The sequence below is a fragment of the Bufo gargarizans genome, chromosome 6, assembly GCF_014858855.1.
Source record: "Bufo gargarizans isolate SCDJY-AF-19 chromosome 6, ASM1485885v1, whole genome shotgun sequence".
Classification (NCBI taxonomy): domain Eukaryota; kingdom Metazoa; phylum Chordata; class Amphibia; order Anura; family Bufonidae; genus Bufo; species Bufo gargarizans.
The window spans coordinates 115,364,752-115,380,760 of NC_058085.1; the positions used below are offsets into that span (position 1 = coordinate 115,364,752).

At 44.8% G+C, this 16,009-nt stretch overlaps 2 protein-coding genes across 3 annotated transcripts in view; one reads left to right on the plus strand and one right to left on the minus strand.

The window, feature by feature from the left end:
• PNPO (pyridoxamine 5'-phosphate oxidase) overlaps positions 1-321 on the minus strand; it is a 33,195-nt gene extending 32,874 nt beyond the window's left edge. Inside the window, exon 1 of the mRNA XM_044296766.1 lies at positions 107-321. Coding sequence (XP_044152701.1) covers positions 107-235 — 129 coding nt within the window. The 5' untranslated portion in view covers positions 236-321. The remainder of the gene's footprint in view (positions 1-106) is intronic.
• LOC122940236 lies at positions 211-13,954 on the plus strand. Of its 2 annotated transcripts, none has more exons than XM_044296764.1 (7): positions 211-348; positions 5,508-5,664; positions 5,753-6,231; positions 11,086-11,156; positions 11,248-11,556; positions 11,680-11,926; positions 13,508-13,954. In XM_044296764.1, the coding sequence occupies exons 2-7, from the start codon at positions 5,552-5,554 to the stop codon at positions 13,756-13,758; spliced, it is 1,470 nt and encodes a 489-aa protein (XP_044152699.1). In that variant the 5' UTR covers positions 211-348; positions 5,508-5,551; the 3' UTR covers positions 13,759-13,954. The 2 variants fall into 2 exon arrangements, with proteins under 2 accessions (XP_044152699.1, XP_044152700.1); XM_044296765.1 differs by having other exon boundaries at positions 5,753-6,219.
• The last annotated feature ends 2,055 nt before the right edge of the window (positions 13,955-16,009 follow it).

A 16,009-nucleotide genomic window follows, 5' to 3' on the forward strand; every position in this document is an offset into this window, starting at 1 on the left:
GGCCCTGACAACCTACAGAGGGCGCAGTGCCAGCTCACAACCTGTGCTGAGACTTGTAGTTCCACAACAGCTGGGGCCCCACAGAGCCGAGGTCACGACCTTTTACCTCCTTGTCGCTCCGGTAACTCTTCCGCATGGCTGCCAGGTCCATGATGTCACTTCCAGTGGTGCGGCTCAGAGCTCGGGCAGTGTGCAGTACCCAGGTGGGTGCCAGGATCCGTCGACACACAAACATGCTAGACCTGATGTCATGGTCATGTGATGCGTCACGTGTCAGGAGGAGGACAGCTGTGGGCACCGGAGAAGCTGCAGTAATGGCCGCTGTGCCAAACTTCACCGGGCTGTCAGGTAAAGGAGGCCGTGTGTGGCAGGAAGATAACGTTTGTGCTGCGCTCACTGCAGCCTGGACGTGCTGGGACTAGTAGTTCCCCTCTATAGTACTCTGACGACTGCGTATATCATATAATAATGAATTATGTCTGCAGGAAGGACATGCTGGGACTAGTAGTTCCCCTCTATAGTACTCTGATGACTGCGTATATCATATAATAATGAATTATGTCTGCAGGAAGGACATGCTGGGACTAGTAGTTCCCCTCTTATAGTACCCTGTGATGACTGCTGATATATAATAATCTCCAGTAAGGACATGCTGGGACTAGTAGTTCTCTCATTTTATAGTACTCTGATGACTGATATATAATAATCTGCAGGAAGGACATGCTGGGACTAGTAGTTCCCCTCTTATAGTACTCTGATGACTACTGATATATAATAATCTCCAGTAAGGACATGCTGTGACTAGTAGTTCCCCTCTTATAGTACTCTGACTGCTGATATATAATAATCTGCAGTAGAGACATGCTGGGACTAGTAGTTCCCCTCTTATAGTACTCTGATGACTACTGATATATAATAATCTCCAGTAAGGACATGCTGTGACTAGTAGTTCCCCTCTTATAGTACTCTGACTGCTGATATATAATAATCTGCAGTAGAGACATGCTGGGACTAGTAGTTCCCCTCTTATAGTACTCTGATGACTGCTGATATCTCATAATAACAGATGATGTCTGCAGTAAGGACATGCTGGGACTAGTAGTTCACCTCTTATAGTACTCTGATGACTGCGTATATCATATAATAATGAATTATGTCTGCAGGAAGGACATGCTGGGACTAGTAGTTCCCCTCTTATAGTACCCTGTGATGACTGCTGATATATAATAATCTCCAGTAAGGACATGCTGGGACTAGTAGTTCTCTCATTTTATAGTACTCTGATGACTGATATATAATAATCTGCAGGAAGGACATGCTGGGACTAGTAGTTCCCCTCTTATAGTACTCTGATGACTACTGATATATAATAATCTCCAGTAAGGACATGCTGTGACTAGTAGTTCCCCTCTTATAGTACTCTGATGACTGCTGATATATAATAATCTGCAGTAGAGACATGCTGGGACTAGTAGTTCCCCTCTTATAGTACTCTGATGACTGCTGATATCTCATAATAACAGATGATGTCTGCAGGAAGGACATGCTGGGACTAGTAGTTCCCCTCTATAGTACTCTGATGACTGCGTATATCATATAATAATGAATTATGTCTGCAGGAAGGACATGCTGGGACTAGTAGTTCCCCTCTTATAGTACCCTGTGATGACTGCTGATATATAATAATCTCCAGTAAGGACATGCTGGGACTAGTAGTTCTCTCATCTTATAGTACTCTGATGACTGATGATATATAATAATCTGCAGGAAGGACATGCTGGGACTAGTAGTTCCCCTCTTATAGTACTCTGATGACTGCTGATATATAATAATCTGCAGTAGAGACATGCTGGGACTAGTAGTTCCCCTCTTATAGTACTCTGATGACTGCTGATATCTCATAATAACAGATGATGTCTGCAGTAAGGACATGCTGGGACTAGTAGTTCACCTCTTATAGTACTCTGATGACTGCGTATATCATATAATAATGAATTATGTCTGCAGGAAGGACATGCTGGGACTAGTAGTTCTCTCATCTTATAGTACTCTGATGACTGATGATATATAATAATCTGCAGTAAAGACATGCTGGGACTAGTAGTTCTCTCATCTTATAGTACTCTGATGACTGATGATATATAATAATCTGCAGTAAGGACATGCTGGGACTAGTAGTTCTCTCATCTTATAGTACTCTGATGACTGCTGATATATAATAATCTGCAGTAAGGACATGCTGGGACTAGTAGTTCCCCTCTTATAGTACTTTGATGACTGCTGAAATATAATAATCTGCAGTAAGGACATGCTGGGACTAGTAGTTCTCTCATCTTATAGTACTCTGATGACTGCTGATATATAATAATCTGCAGTAAAGACATACTGGGACTAGTAGTTCCCCTCTTATAGTACTCTGATGACTGCTGATATATAATAATCTGCAGTTCCCCTCTTATAGTACTCTGACGACTGCGCATATCATATAATAATGAATTATGTCTGCAGGAAGGACATGCTGGGACTAGTAGTTCCCCTCTTATAGTACTCTGATGATATATAATAGTCTGCAGTAAGGACATGCTGAGACTAGTAGTTCTCTCATCTTATAGTACTCTGATGACTGCTGATATATAATAATCTGCAGTAAAGACATGCTGGGACTAGTAGTTCCCCTCTTATAGTACTCTGATGACTGCTGATATCCCATAATAACGGATGATGTCTGCAGTAAGGACATGCTGGGACTAGTAGTTCCCCTCTTATAGTACCCTGTGATGACTGCTGATATATAATAATCTGCGGTAAGGACATGCTGGGACTAGTAGTTCTCTCCTCTTAGGCTACTTTCACACTAGCGTTCGATCGGATCCGTTCTGAACGGATCCGCTCATATTAATGCAGACGGTGGCTCCGTTCAGAACGGATCCGTTTGCATTACCATGAACAAAAAAAAAAAAAATTTTTTTTTTTTTCATGATAGTGCAAACGGATCCGTTTTGACTTTACATTGAAAGTCAATGGGGGACGGATCCGTTTGAAAATTGAGCCATACTGTGTCAACTTCAAACGGATCCGTCCCCATTGACTTACATTGTAAGTCTGGACGGATCCGTTTGCCTCCGCACGGCCAGGCGGACACCCGAACGCTGCAAGCAGCGTTCAGGTGTCCGCCTGCTGAGCGGAGCGGAGGGCAAACGGTGCCAGACTGATGCATTCTGAGCGGATCCGTATCCACTCAGAATGCATTAGGGCTGGACGGATCAGTTCGGGGCCGCTTGTGAGAGCCTTCAAACGGAGCTCACAAGCGGAGCCCCGAACGCAAGTGTGAAAGTAGCCTTATAGTACTCTGATGACTGCTGATTTCCCATAATAACGGCTGATGTCTGCAGAAAGGACATGCTGGGACTAGTAGTTCCCCTCTTATAGTACTCTGATGACTGATGATATATAATAATCTGCAGTAAGGACATGCTGGGACTAGTAGTTCTCTCCTCTTATAGTACTCTGATGACTGATGATTTCCCATAATAACGGATGATGACTGCAGCCCCGACATTCTTGGACTTGCAGTCCCCCTTCCATTACCATTGCTGTAATGACTGCTAATGATAACAGATAATACATGCAGTTAGAATTCTCTTAGGATCCGTTCACACTGCGGCTTTGTTCCATGGAATTTGTCCCATAATTTGTGGTAAAAAGTGCAGGACGGCCGAGCAGTAACCACCAGCTATTATTTTTAATGGGAAGCCACGCTGTTGTTCATGCAGCCTTGGTGGACATGTGAATCCAGTCTAAGGATGACAAATGGATCAAAGATCATATCTGTATATTTTGATGCTGATTGGTCCAAATATCTACACTCCTACCTCAACATAGCAACACCAAGAAGGACCAACCATAAGGCTATGCAGATCGAGGAAGTGGCAGGTGTCGCTAAGATCTGCAGATCCAATCTGTGGGGGGGCATAAAAGCCAGATAAACGGGCCCTCCCTCGCTGTTTTGATCGATGGGGCCAGGCAGTGGCAAAGCAGCCAGGGAAGGGGCTGGCCACAGAAAGGAGTGGAGCTTGGGTGCAAGAAGGGCAGCAGTGACGCCCTCGTTGCACCAAAGGCCTAATTTGCATGTGAGGAAAAAGTATCATAACTCTGGAACGGAGCCTTAGATTAGCAAAAGGAAAACAATGTTTTAATGAGGAGAACCACAACTATGTATCTATGTAAAAGATTCCCTTTAACATGTCTATCGATCCTGTGATTTCCATAATTCCACGATGCCCCCCTCAGTGGTTTTGCGGTTTCAGTGCTGGGGAGTGTATATAACCTAGACGTACCAACCCAACCCTAAAAATGTGTTCTCTAAGCCATTTTGGAGTCATTTTCCCAGAAGTGCCAAAGTGAATGAAACTTTGTGTACATTGAGCTCCAGATGTCTGGGCAAACTCTGAACTTTCCGTTTTTGCTGGAGGTACACATTAAAGGGGTTATCAAGTCCTTATAATGACCCCCAGAATGCCCGGGCCCCTCCTCTAGAGCTTACTCGCCTGCTCCCTGGCACCCGTGTCCCTCTGGATTCCTGCACAGCCGCTGCTGCATTTCGGGTGACACTAGGGAGCTTGGTCACCATTGTGGCCTGTTACTCACTGTTGCCCCCGTTGCCGGTTGTTTTGATCCGTGCGATGGGGAAATGAAGCGGTGGCCGTACAGGGATCCGGAGGAACACGGGTGGCGGGGAGCAGGTAAGTACGTTCTAGAGGAGTGGCCTGGACATTCTGGGGGTCATTATAAGGATTGGATAACCCCTTTAAGCATTTGCAAAGTTAAAAGGGTTTTCCATAGGATAGGTCATCAGTATCTGATCGGTGAGGGTCCAACACCTGGGACCCCTGCTGATCATCTGTTTGAGAAGGCATCGGCGCTCTGCGGCCTTATCGCAGCTCACCAAGCACAGCGGTGTACATTGTATAGCGGCTATGCTTGGTATCACGTTCAGCCTCATTCACTTCAATAGGGCTGAGCTGCTCCTAGGCCACGTGACCGATGAAAGTGACATCACATGGGCTCTGCTAAGCTGCGAGAAGGCCGTGGCGCTACTGCGAGCATTGGTGCCTTCTCAAACAGCTGTCGGACTCTTACCGATATTTGCAGCCAAGATACAGAGAATGGGTCATCAGTATATAAGACTTAGGAAACCCCTTTAATTTTCCTTATTTTTTCCTTTTCCGGGCCTTATATCGATCATTACTAGTGTTGAGCGAACTTGTGTTTTAAGTTAGGTGTCTAAAGTTCGGGTTATCGAAGAATCGCGTTATAGATTCTGCTACCACGGACCATAACGGAATTTAGAATCCATAAAGTGATTCTTCGATGACCTGAACATTAGACGCCAAACTTAAAACACAAGTTCGCTCAACACTAATCATTACCACACATCACCTTCTCCTACAATGTCTCTTCCAGACGGTAACTGCTTTCGTGTACTCCCTGTCTGCATGATCTTTTAGGCAACTAATGTGTATCCTTGTGAAGACCACTCAAGATATAACAGATGAACCGTTGCATGGAACCTGAACTCAGGCATGAAGAGTCAGACAGCACGCTCAACCATGTGCCCATACACCGCTCTCAGGATGCAGCTGGTCAAACGGTACAGACACCCAGGTATAAAACAAGGCATATAAAATGTGTGCATTTTAAATAAGTTGCATTTGATTGTAATAATGCTTCTGGTTCTGGTCTGATCTTCCAGATGTTTGTCTTCAACTATTTTGCATAAAGCTGAAGAAGACTTTTCGTGCAGAAAACGTCAGAGAACCTTGAATGGACCTGTGTTCTCGCCCACAATTCCTCTACACCAAAATGCCACTTTCCAAGACATTCAAAGAACTAATGAGCATGATAGAAGTGTTTCAAACAGAGACCCGGGTTGTCTCCAAGGTCCTGGAGGACATTACTGGACTGCTCGGTCAGGAAGCCGGGTAACTGCACTTTATTCAGAGTTAGTTCGGGAGCTGGAGGCACAGATTGCGGAACTGCATCAAATCTTGACATCGCGAGATGAAGCGGCTAAAGTACAGGAATGGAGGATTCAGGAACTGGAAAAAGAAAACCAAGAATTAAGAAGGCATGTCCAGACTTTGGAGGAGCAGAACGATGCTTTGTCTCGTAGAGGAATATGTGCAATAAAAGAAGGCGAACGACTCATTGGACCAAATGGTCAGTCAGTGGGTGAGAGGTCTCTAATTAGCATATGTCTATATTTAGTTCTAATCTTTAAAGGGATTGTCCAGGGTTTTGAGATTGATGGTCTAACGCCAGGATAGGCCATCAATATCAGATCGGCGATACCCTGCATTTCTGCCAATCAGATGTTACCTTGTAGCTGTGTCCGTTGTGTAGGGGACAGAGCTGGTAACTGTGGAAGATGCTCTGCAGTTACAAGCTCTGTCTGCTACACAATGGACAGGGCTGTGTAATCCTGGAACTGGAACAGGGGTGCGAGGTGTAGGACCCAAGGATCCTCTAATGCTGAGGATAGGTCAGCAATATCGAAATCCTGAAGTACCCCATTTCAATGAAAACTTCCACAAGGAGCAAATAAGGGGGGAGCAGAGAGCAGGTAAGTACTTGTGTACAGCAGAAAACTCATGGAATCATCACACTTTAGATTAGAGGATGTCCTCTCTGCTGTTTCTTTTACTGCATAGCACCTACATAAGTCACAGATATGATGTTTGTTTTAACCCTTTAGAACTGGCCTGTTTTGGGACCTTTCATTTCCATTGCCACATCCCAAGAACAATAACTTTTCAACACAGCTGTACTTGTTTTTTTTTTGCAGGCCTCCTTTAGTTTTCATTGGTATCATTTTGGGACACAAGTAACTTTTTGATTGTTTCTTTATTACGTTTTTTTTCTCCTTCCTGGCCTGCAATGCTCCGCTGGGCTCCCTTGATGAAAACATACAGTTTTACATGGCTGCAGGAAATCACTGGCTGCGATGGTGACTGGATCCCTTTGTGTCATATGACCATTTGTCATGACGTAAGGGCAGACTGTCATTGCTGCAGGCAGTGATTGGCTGCGGCAATGTCAAACCAGATGTTTTCACGAGGAAGCGCAGTGCAGCATGGCAGGCCTGGAGGAGAGGGAGCAGGAGCCAGGAAGCGAGTCAGGCTACTTTCACACTAGCGCTTCTATTTTCCGGTACTGAGATCTGTCTGGGTCTCAATACTGAAAAAACACGCTTCCATTTTGTCCCCATTCATTGTCAATGGGGACAAAACGTAACTGAACAGAACAAAATGCTCCAAAATGCATCCCATTCCGTTTGGTTGCGTTCCCATACCGGAGAGCAAACTGCAGCAAGCTGCGGTTTTCTCTCCATCTTCGGATGTGGAGCAAAGCGGATCCAGCATTACCCACAATGCAAGTCAATGGGGACATTTTCTCTGACACAATAGAAAACAGATCCGTCCTCAATTGACTTTTAGTGGAGTTCATGACCGATCCGTCTTGGCTATGTTATCTTGCACAATCCCTTTAAAGTGTTACTGTCATTCTTTTTTTTCATTTTTGTAATGTATAAGAGCAGTGATACTTACCATTTTTGTAATATACTTTAATTACTGACATTGTGCATTTCTATTAGAAAAATAGCTGTAAGGCCTCTTTCATACTTGTGTTGTCCGGATCCGGCGTGTACTCCATTTGCCGGAATTACACGCCGGATCCGGAAAAACGCAAGTGTACTGAAAGCATTTGAAGATGGATACGTCTTCAAAATGCTTTCAGTGTTACTATGGCACCCAGGACGCTATTAAAGTCCTGGTTGCCATAGTAGTAGTGGGGAGCGGGGGAGCAGCATACTTACCAGTCCGTGCGGCTCCCGGGGCGCTCCAGAGTGACGTCAGGGCGCCCCAGGCGCATGGATGACGTGCCATGTGATCACGTCATCCATGCGCCTGGGGCGCCCTGACGTCACTCTGGAGCGCCCCGGGAGCCGCACGGACGGTAAGTATGCTGCTCCCCTGCTCCCCACTACACTTTACCATGGCTGCCAAGACTTTAGTGTCCCGGCAGCCATGGTAACCACTCTAAAAAAGCTAAACGTCGGATCCGGCAATGCGCCGAAACGACGTTTAGCTTAAGGCCGGATCCGGATCAATGCCTTTCAAAGGGCATTCATTCCGGATCCGGTCTTGCGGCAAGTCTTCAGTTTTTTTGGCCGGAGCAAAAAGCGCAGCATGCTGCGGTATTTTCTCCGGCCAAAAAACGTTCCGTTCCGGAATTGAAGACATCCTGATGCATCCTGAACGGATTTCACTCCATTCAGAATGCATTAGGATAATCCTGATCAGGATTCTTCCGGCATAGAGCCCCGACGACGGAATTCTATGCCGGAAGAAAAGAACGCAGATGTGAAAGAGCCCTAAAGTGGCCCATTTTAGCCCTAGCGACGCTCCTCTGTCTTCTGTTTACATAACACAGTCAGTGCTGAGCAAGTCTCCACCGTTATGTAAACAGAAGGCAGAGGAGCGTCGCTAGGGCTAAAATGGGCCACTTTACAGCTATTTTTCTAATAGAAATGTACAATTTTAGTAATTTAAAGTATAATACAAAAATGGTCAGAATCACTGCCCCTATACATTACACAAAAAAATAAAAAATGACCGTAACACTTTATTATTAAAAGTGTGTTCCTGGCCATTACAGCGGGAGCCTGCCTGTGCCCATGCCATTCCTGTGCCGTAATTGTATGCTGAGAAAATTAGGACTCTCCTTGATGTATAGTTATGTCAAGGTCTGGGAAAGGCTTAGGCTTAGTGAAACATGCGGCAAACAAGCTAATTTTTTTTTTTTTTGTGGCACATGTTTTTCCAGCTCAAGTAGAATAAAGTATTATAGAATCACTTGCTGTTGAGGAAACATTTACGCTGGGTTCACACACAGTTTTTTTTGTGGATGTTTTCCTCAATTTTGCATTTTTGTTCCTTTTTTTTTGGCTGGAAAAAAAGCCAGCTTCATATGTTTAGCCGAAAGTATATTGGAATTATAAAATGTATCACAGACGTGTTTTTAGCTAGTGTTGTTTTTAATTTGGTATTATGTCAATTTGTATCAGTTAAAATAATACGGCAAACCAGATATTTAGGTAAAGGTAGCGTAATGGTATCATCTTGTACTTTGCATTTCTAGCCAGTACAAGTGTTAAGATGGAACTTAGTCTGCAGTTAAAGGGAGTGCTTATAGACCTTACCATGGTGTTGGGCTGATGCCCCCAACAAGAGTTTGTAGTGGAAATATTGAAGATTATTAAAAAATGCCTTCACTCTTCAGAATAAAAACACAAAATGGAGTGCGGTAAGACTGTTTTTTCCCAGTCAGCTGTGTGTAAACTTTGGTGCAAGTATAAAACGTAAGGTTCTGGTTGTAGAAGGAAAATATATGGTTGAGACCAAGGAAATTGGCTGAATAGATTGCTGCCTGAAGAAGCCAATCAAGTCTTCATTCATTTATGATGTGGTTGCATTTCGGATAAAAGACAAGGGGCAATGGCAGTCATTGCCTCACTTTCCTCACTCCATCAATAGAAAACAGGTCTGGTGAGGGTGAGGTACTTTTTCTGGAGTATAAATTATCTTCAGTGTGCAGAGCGTTAAAGCTTTTCTTCAGCGTGGCCAGTAAACAGTCCGGATCACAATCCGAATGAAAATGTATGGTAGGAAAAATAAATTGGCCCATGAAAAGGCTCCATCCTACAAAGCTGATGCCTCAACTGCTCCTCCAGATAGCTGCTAGATGTATTGTTAGTCATTAGTGAAGCCCATGCCACAATGTATTCAGGCCATCATAAATGCCGAGGAGAAGCAATGAAATATGGATTGAGATTTATTTATTTTTAAAAGCTGATTTTTCTAACATTACCTTTGAGTGATGCCATATTTTTGAAAAAATATGCCATTAAGATAGTTTGAGGTATGTTTCACGAAGCCAAAGTGCCCAGCTATTGTACAAACGTTTTTCGTCAGATCTGTGATTTCCGTATTTGCTATTAAGAAAAAAGGCCAAGTAAAAAAAAGGCTAGGTTTACATCATGGGCACAGACTCTGGTAAGTCTGTTCCGACACCGGAGGTTACCGTATCCGGCATGGCCAGATGCTGCTGGATCCCCATTCTCTATAATAGGATACAATGCCGTCTTTCAGCCCGACCAATATTATTGGTCTGGCCAAAAGCTGGCATTTATTCCAAAAAGCTGTCAGATCCCATGATAGGCATTAGGGAATCCAGCGGCGCCTGGCGGTATCCGGATACAGTAAACTCCGGTAGTCTGTTCCTTTTGCTGGAGGAGTTGTGAACATAACCTAACCATGGTGATTCCATAATTTTCGGCAGGGGTTGTATGCTGGTGGCTGACCAGAAGACTGTGACTCCAAAAGGTTTATTACAATTCCATTTTCGGTCACCAGTCTGCATTCTGTCGTCCAGACTACCTGGTGTAAAAACGGATGATGATCTCCATTTGAGCCACTTTACAATTGGGTCCTTCAAATGTAGCAGACAGAAAGAAGAGCAGCTCCGCAGTACAAACGGCTGCTTTTACTGGATCTCAAAACAGGGAATTTTACATCTTTGCATTATATTTATCCTTTGTTTTAAAGGGAACCTGTCACCGGGATTTTGTGTATAGAGCTGAGGACATGGGCTGCTAGATGGCCGCTAGCACATCCGCAATACCCAGTCCCCATAGCTCTGTGTGCTTTTATTGTGTAAAAAACCTGATTTGATACATATGCAAATTAACCTGAGATGAGTCCTGTCCCTGACTCATCTCACGTACAGGACTCATCTCAGGTTAATTTGCATATGTATCAAATCAGTTTTTTTACACAATAAAAGCACACAGAGCTATGGGGACTGGATATTGCGGATGTGCTAGCGGCCATCTAGCAGCCCATGTCCTCAGCTCTATACACAAAATCCCGGTGACAGGTTCCCTTTAAGATCCACTTTTGGATTTGGCTTAAAAAGAAAGTGGCTATTATTTAAAAAAAATAAAAGATTTTTTTTCCTCCTCAGTGGTCAGCGATTGCAATATCTCGTTCTTGAAGAACCTGGCAGGATTTCCGGAGAAAAATTCTGAATTGCAGGTATTTGTCTTTCCATTTAAATAGTTGCAAATGATTACACTTGTCTGGTTGTTTGGCCTTTCTGATAGAGTACCATGTATCTCCTCTGTAGACCTCCCCGCCTCAAACCTTATCTACACCCCTTCCAACTAATGAAAGCAGGCTCCCCTCAACAGAAAGCATGCCATCTCCTATCCCACCACCCACACCCGAGCTTGTCCATCCAAATGCACCAAGTGAAGTGCCCACCACTCCTACAGATGGCATGCTACGAGTCAGCGGGGTGACAAGTGGCTTCCAATACTGGATGAAGATGGATGATGCTGGAGAGAGCACGATTCCTGAATCTTGTGTGATGTGGGAGGAACCTCTACAAGAAACGCTGCCAGATGGCACTCCAGCATGGGCTTCTGCTATAGAGGTATAAAACATTTGAAAGACCCAACTTGTACCACACTGTAGATCAGTGACCTGCACACATGCCAAATTATTGATTAATATAAGCGAAATGTGGCAATTTAATTTGTGGCTTCTCTATGTTTAGAGTAATGGACGTCCTAAACTGGAGTTGGTGCCAGCATCTGGGGTGTACATCACTTACCAGCAGCTGGAGGACCTATCTCTTATTCCACCAGATAAACCCAAACTAATGACCCGGCGTCTACTGGATTACTTCTTCTCTAGGGAGACCCTGGCACGATCTTCAGCCACAGGACAGCGGATTGCGCATAATAATACCACCATGGAGAAACCCCTACGTCTCCCTGATACAGTGGTAACTGCCATCAAAGGTGAGGGGCCACCTTCATTGCTGTAGAGCAGGGATCTGCAACCTCCAACGGTTCAGAAACTACAACTCCCAGAATCCTCCTTTTGCTTCTATGGAGTTACAAGGCGTAAGTGTGCATGTTGGGAGTTGTAGTTTCACAGCAGCTGGAATGTAGAAGGTTCCTGACTCCTGCTGTAGAGGAACATACACCTTTGGAAATTGCAGAGGAGGTTAGATGCAAAATTTTGAGGGCAACCATTTATTAATCATTTATGTATTTAGGGAGCATAAAAAAGCAACAAATTCTCACTTTTACCTCCCTCCCCTCCAAATGAGCCAGTGTTCTCCAACCTAAAGACGTGCTCCGGGCTCAAAGTTTATTTTAATACTGAAACTTGTTATAAGTTCGAGCTATCCTGGACTCTACCTTGGTAATATACTTGCATGCATACAGTTACATACAGTTAATTCTGCATATTACCTTTTTTTGGGTAGACACTAGTAAACATATAGGGGGAGATTTATCAAAACTAAAGTCATGGTAAACCGACTCAGTTGTGCATACAACCAGTCAGTCAGCTTCTTTGAAAAATGTAAGGTGGAATCTGGTTGCTATGGGCAACTAAGACAGTTTTTCTTAAAGGGGTTATCCAATATCATAAATCCCCCCCCCCCCCCCCCCCACATCATGTGCCAGGCCCCTCACAGGGAATATATCTACCCTGCACCGCTGCTGCTTCTCTCCGTGCGCCGATAAAAACATCCGGTGTCTTGGGGGAAGGGTGGGGAACGAGCCTCCCTAGCATAGCGGATGACACTAGGGAGGCTCCCCCCGACACTGGATGTTTTTATCCATGCATGGGGGGCACCAGGAGCGGCACAAGTATATTCGCTGTAAGGGGTCCGGCCCATGGGGGGCAGTTTATGATATTAGATAACCCCTTTAACTCCAATTTTGATAAATCTCCCCCATAGAATGTATATAGAAGAAGCTATTTCAAATCTGTACCACAAGAAAGCTTTATGGGGTAGATTTTATCAAGACCGCTGCTTTCTGCGCTGTTCTTGATATCCCTGCTGGAAGATGCGACTAATTTATGAGGAGGTGCAGGGCTCGTCCTCCAGCAGTCCTTGCCCCTAATCAGAAATCGATGACAGCTCGGAGCTGCCATAGATTTCTGGCTTCACTAGCACCAGAAAACTGGTATAAATTTGTCCGTGGTGTTGACCCCAGTGTGTTTGTCACAGTTATTTTCTTCCGTGCACGTAAAACCCTTGGGTTACTATTAATTTGGAGCAGTAGAGCAAACGAAATCAGCCCCGATTGAGGGCATCTTTATCACCCCTTTCACGTCCTTGCCATGCCCCCTTTTGGAAAGGTGATGAGAGCAGCAATAAAAGGGGCACTTGCTTACTTCTTATATTTTATTTAAAAAAGTCGCATTTAAAAAGTCAGACACAGTTTGTGACTTTTTTCAAAACCACTTTTATGGTGCAAGGGAGATGCTAAATCTCCCCCTATGACTCCAAAAATGCTTCACCTCACAGTGAATATATTTGTAATACCACTGCTGATTGTATTTTTAATATCCACCTTTTCCAGCCTATGTGACAAGAGCTTGTGGCCGTGGCTGTAACTTCAATGCCGTTATAAACAGTAAGTGCGGAACATCCCGAAGGGCCGTGAAAAAGATGTCCATACGCATTGACTGGACAGAGGGAGGCGCTAAACACTGCCCCAGACCTACATCCAAATCAGCAGCTCACAGGCTACAGTCTCCGAATGAAAAGACAGTCGCCGGGAAAAAGGCCGCAGAGACACTAATCACAGAGAATGTGCCGCAGAGCAGTTGAGCATTGGTGCACCGTGTTACAAGTATCCAGACAACCATATGCAACATGCTTTAAAACTAAGATATCCAGATGCCCAAAGCGACCTTTGCTGCAATGACCACATGGGGTGACACAAATGACCGCGGGAGCATTTACACGCATGTGCCATTGACGTCTGTAAACTTAACACTGGTAAAATAAAACTGGTTTGTTTGTACGTTTGACTTCATTAGTGTACTGCCTGCGTACTTGCATTCAGCAGAAGAAAAGAACCTTTTCTGAAGAGAATGTGCCCAAGGTAACAACTTAAAGGGGTGCAGCTGACCATTAGGACAGGCCATACTTATTTGACTGGTGCAGGCCTGACTTCTGGCACTCCAGTTTACAGAGGCACCGCTGTACTAATGGTTGTGGTGTCCCAAGTGAGTGGACGATGCAGCCCAGGAGTTAGACATGCACCAATCCAATATTGATGGCCTGTTCTAAGCACAGACCATAAATTAAAGGGGTTTTCCAGGCTCCTAAAACTCAGGGTAGCTCATCAGTATCTGATCAGAGAAGGCCAAAAACACTGCACCCCTACTGATGAGCTGTTCCCTGCAGCCTCCACCCGCTGGAACATGAAGCACAACTCTGTTTAAACCATAGTGACCGTGCGGGGTTACTGCAGCTCAGCTACTATTCACTTCTAATCCAGCATGGCCACTACACTCTAAACCAGGGATGCTCAACCTGCGGCCCTCCTTCTGTTGCAGAACTACAACTCCCAGCATGCCTGGTCAGCCTACAGCTACTACGGCATGCTAGGAGTTGGAGTTTTGCAACAGCAGGAGGGCTGCAGGTTGAGCATCCCTGCTCTAAACAGAGCTGTGTTTCTTGCTCTATTCAATAACTTGTTGCAGCTCCAAAGTGCTGCAGGAAAACTGCTGATCGGTGAGGGTGCGGGGTGTCAGATTCTTATAGATTGGATATTAAAGGGTTATTCTCATCTCAGATAATGGGGATAGGATATACACCCATTGTCTGATAGGTGCGGGTCCCACACCTATATCGAGAACAAAGTGGGGGAGGACGCACTGAGCATGCGTAACCGCCCTCCATTCATTTTCTATGGGGCCGCCCGAAATAGCCGATCACTGGCTTGGCTATTTCCGTCAGGCCCATAGAAGTGAATAGGAGCGGTAGCCGCTTGTGAGCGGTGTGCTCTCTATCACTTCTATGGAGAGAGTGCTTGGTGGTGGCCAGACTGAAGTTCTCCAGTCACCACTTTGTGGGGCTTGGTTCCCAATATAAGTGCGGGTCCTGCACCTATAAGACAATGGAGGCATATCCTAGCAATATGCCCCCATTGTCTGAGATGAGATAACTAGATGCTTTGTTTGGTGGTAAAAGTAGTATTGCGTTATGGATTCCGTTACCACGGACCAGAACGCAATTCTAGGACGGAATGCCTTTAGAGACATTCTGTTATTCATCCCATCATAATAGAAGACTATGGGCTGTATAACGGATCCGCTCTGTTTCCGTTATGCAGGAGGGGACTCCTCTGCATAACGGAAACGGGATGGATCAGTTTTGCAGCCCATAGACTTCTATTATGACTGAATGAATAACGGAATGCCTATAAAGGCATTCCGTCATAGAATTGCGTTTTGGTCCGTGGTAACCGAATCCATAACACAATTCTACTTTTACCACCAAAGTGTAAACGAATTTCAAAATATGAAATTCGCTCATCTCTAGAGACAACCCCTTTAATCTTTTTTTTCCATAGTATCTTTATGGTCAAGCTACAGAATTTCTTGGTAATTGAAACCATGCATATCAAAGAGAATCTGTCATGCAATTCACAGATAAACTAGACACAAGTGGGGCTAGCTCAGCTGAATGTAATGTTACCTGTCACTTAAAAATCTGTAGCTTCATTCTGGAGAAAATGTATTCCTTTAGGTTGGTGAGTTACCTGGGATCAAGCAGCACAGTTTTAAAACCACCACTCCACAGCTATTGGACATGTGAAAAAGCAGCCCCTTCACCAGACTGCACAGCTAGAGCACCTGGGCTCCAGAAGAACGTATGCAAAGTGAAGGGCTTAGGGCTCATTCACACGACCGCAGCTTGGATGCGGACCCATTCACTTCAACGGGGCTGAAAAAGATGCGGACAGCACTGCGTGCTGTCCGCATCCGTTGCTCCGTTCTGTGGCCCCACAAAAATTCTAAGTCATGTCCTATTCTCGTCCTTTGCGGACACTAATAGGCATTTCTATAGA

Bases quoted from the DNA above. Each gene is read 5' to 3' on its own strand.
- LOC122940236 (XM_044296764.1), top strand. From the start codon at position 5,552: ATGAACCGTTGCATGGAACCTGAACTCAGGCATGAAGAGTCAGACAGC. The intron at 5,665-5,752 runs GTATAAAACAAG...CTGATCTTCCAG, and splicing joins CAAACGGTACAGACACCCAG to ATGTTTGTCTTCAACTATTT. The intron at 11,157-11,247 runs GTATTTGTCTTT...TCTCCTCTGTAG, and splicing joins AGAAAAATTCTGAATTGCAG to ACCTCCCCGCCTCAAACCTT.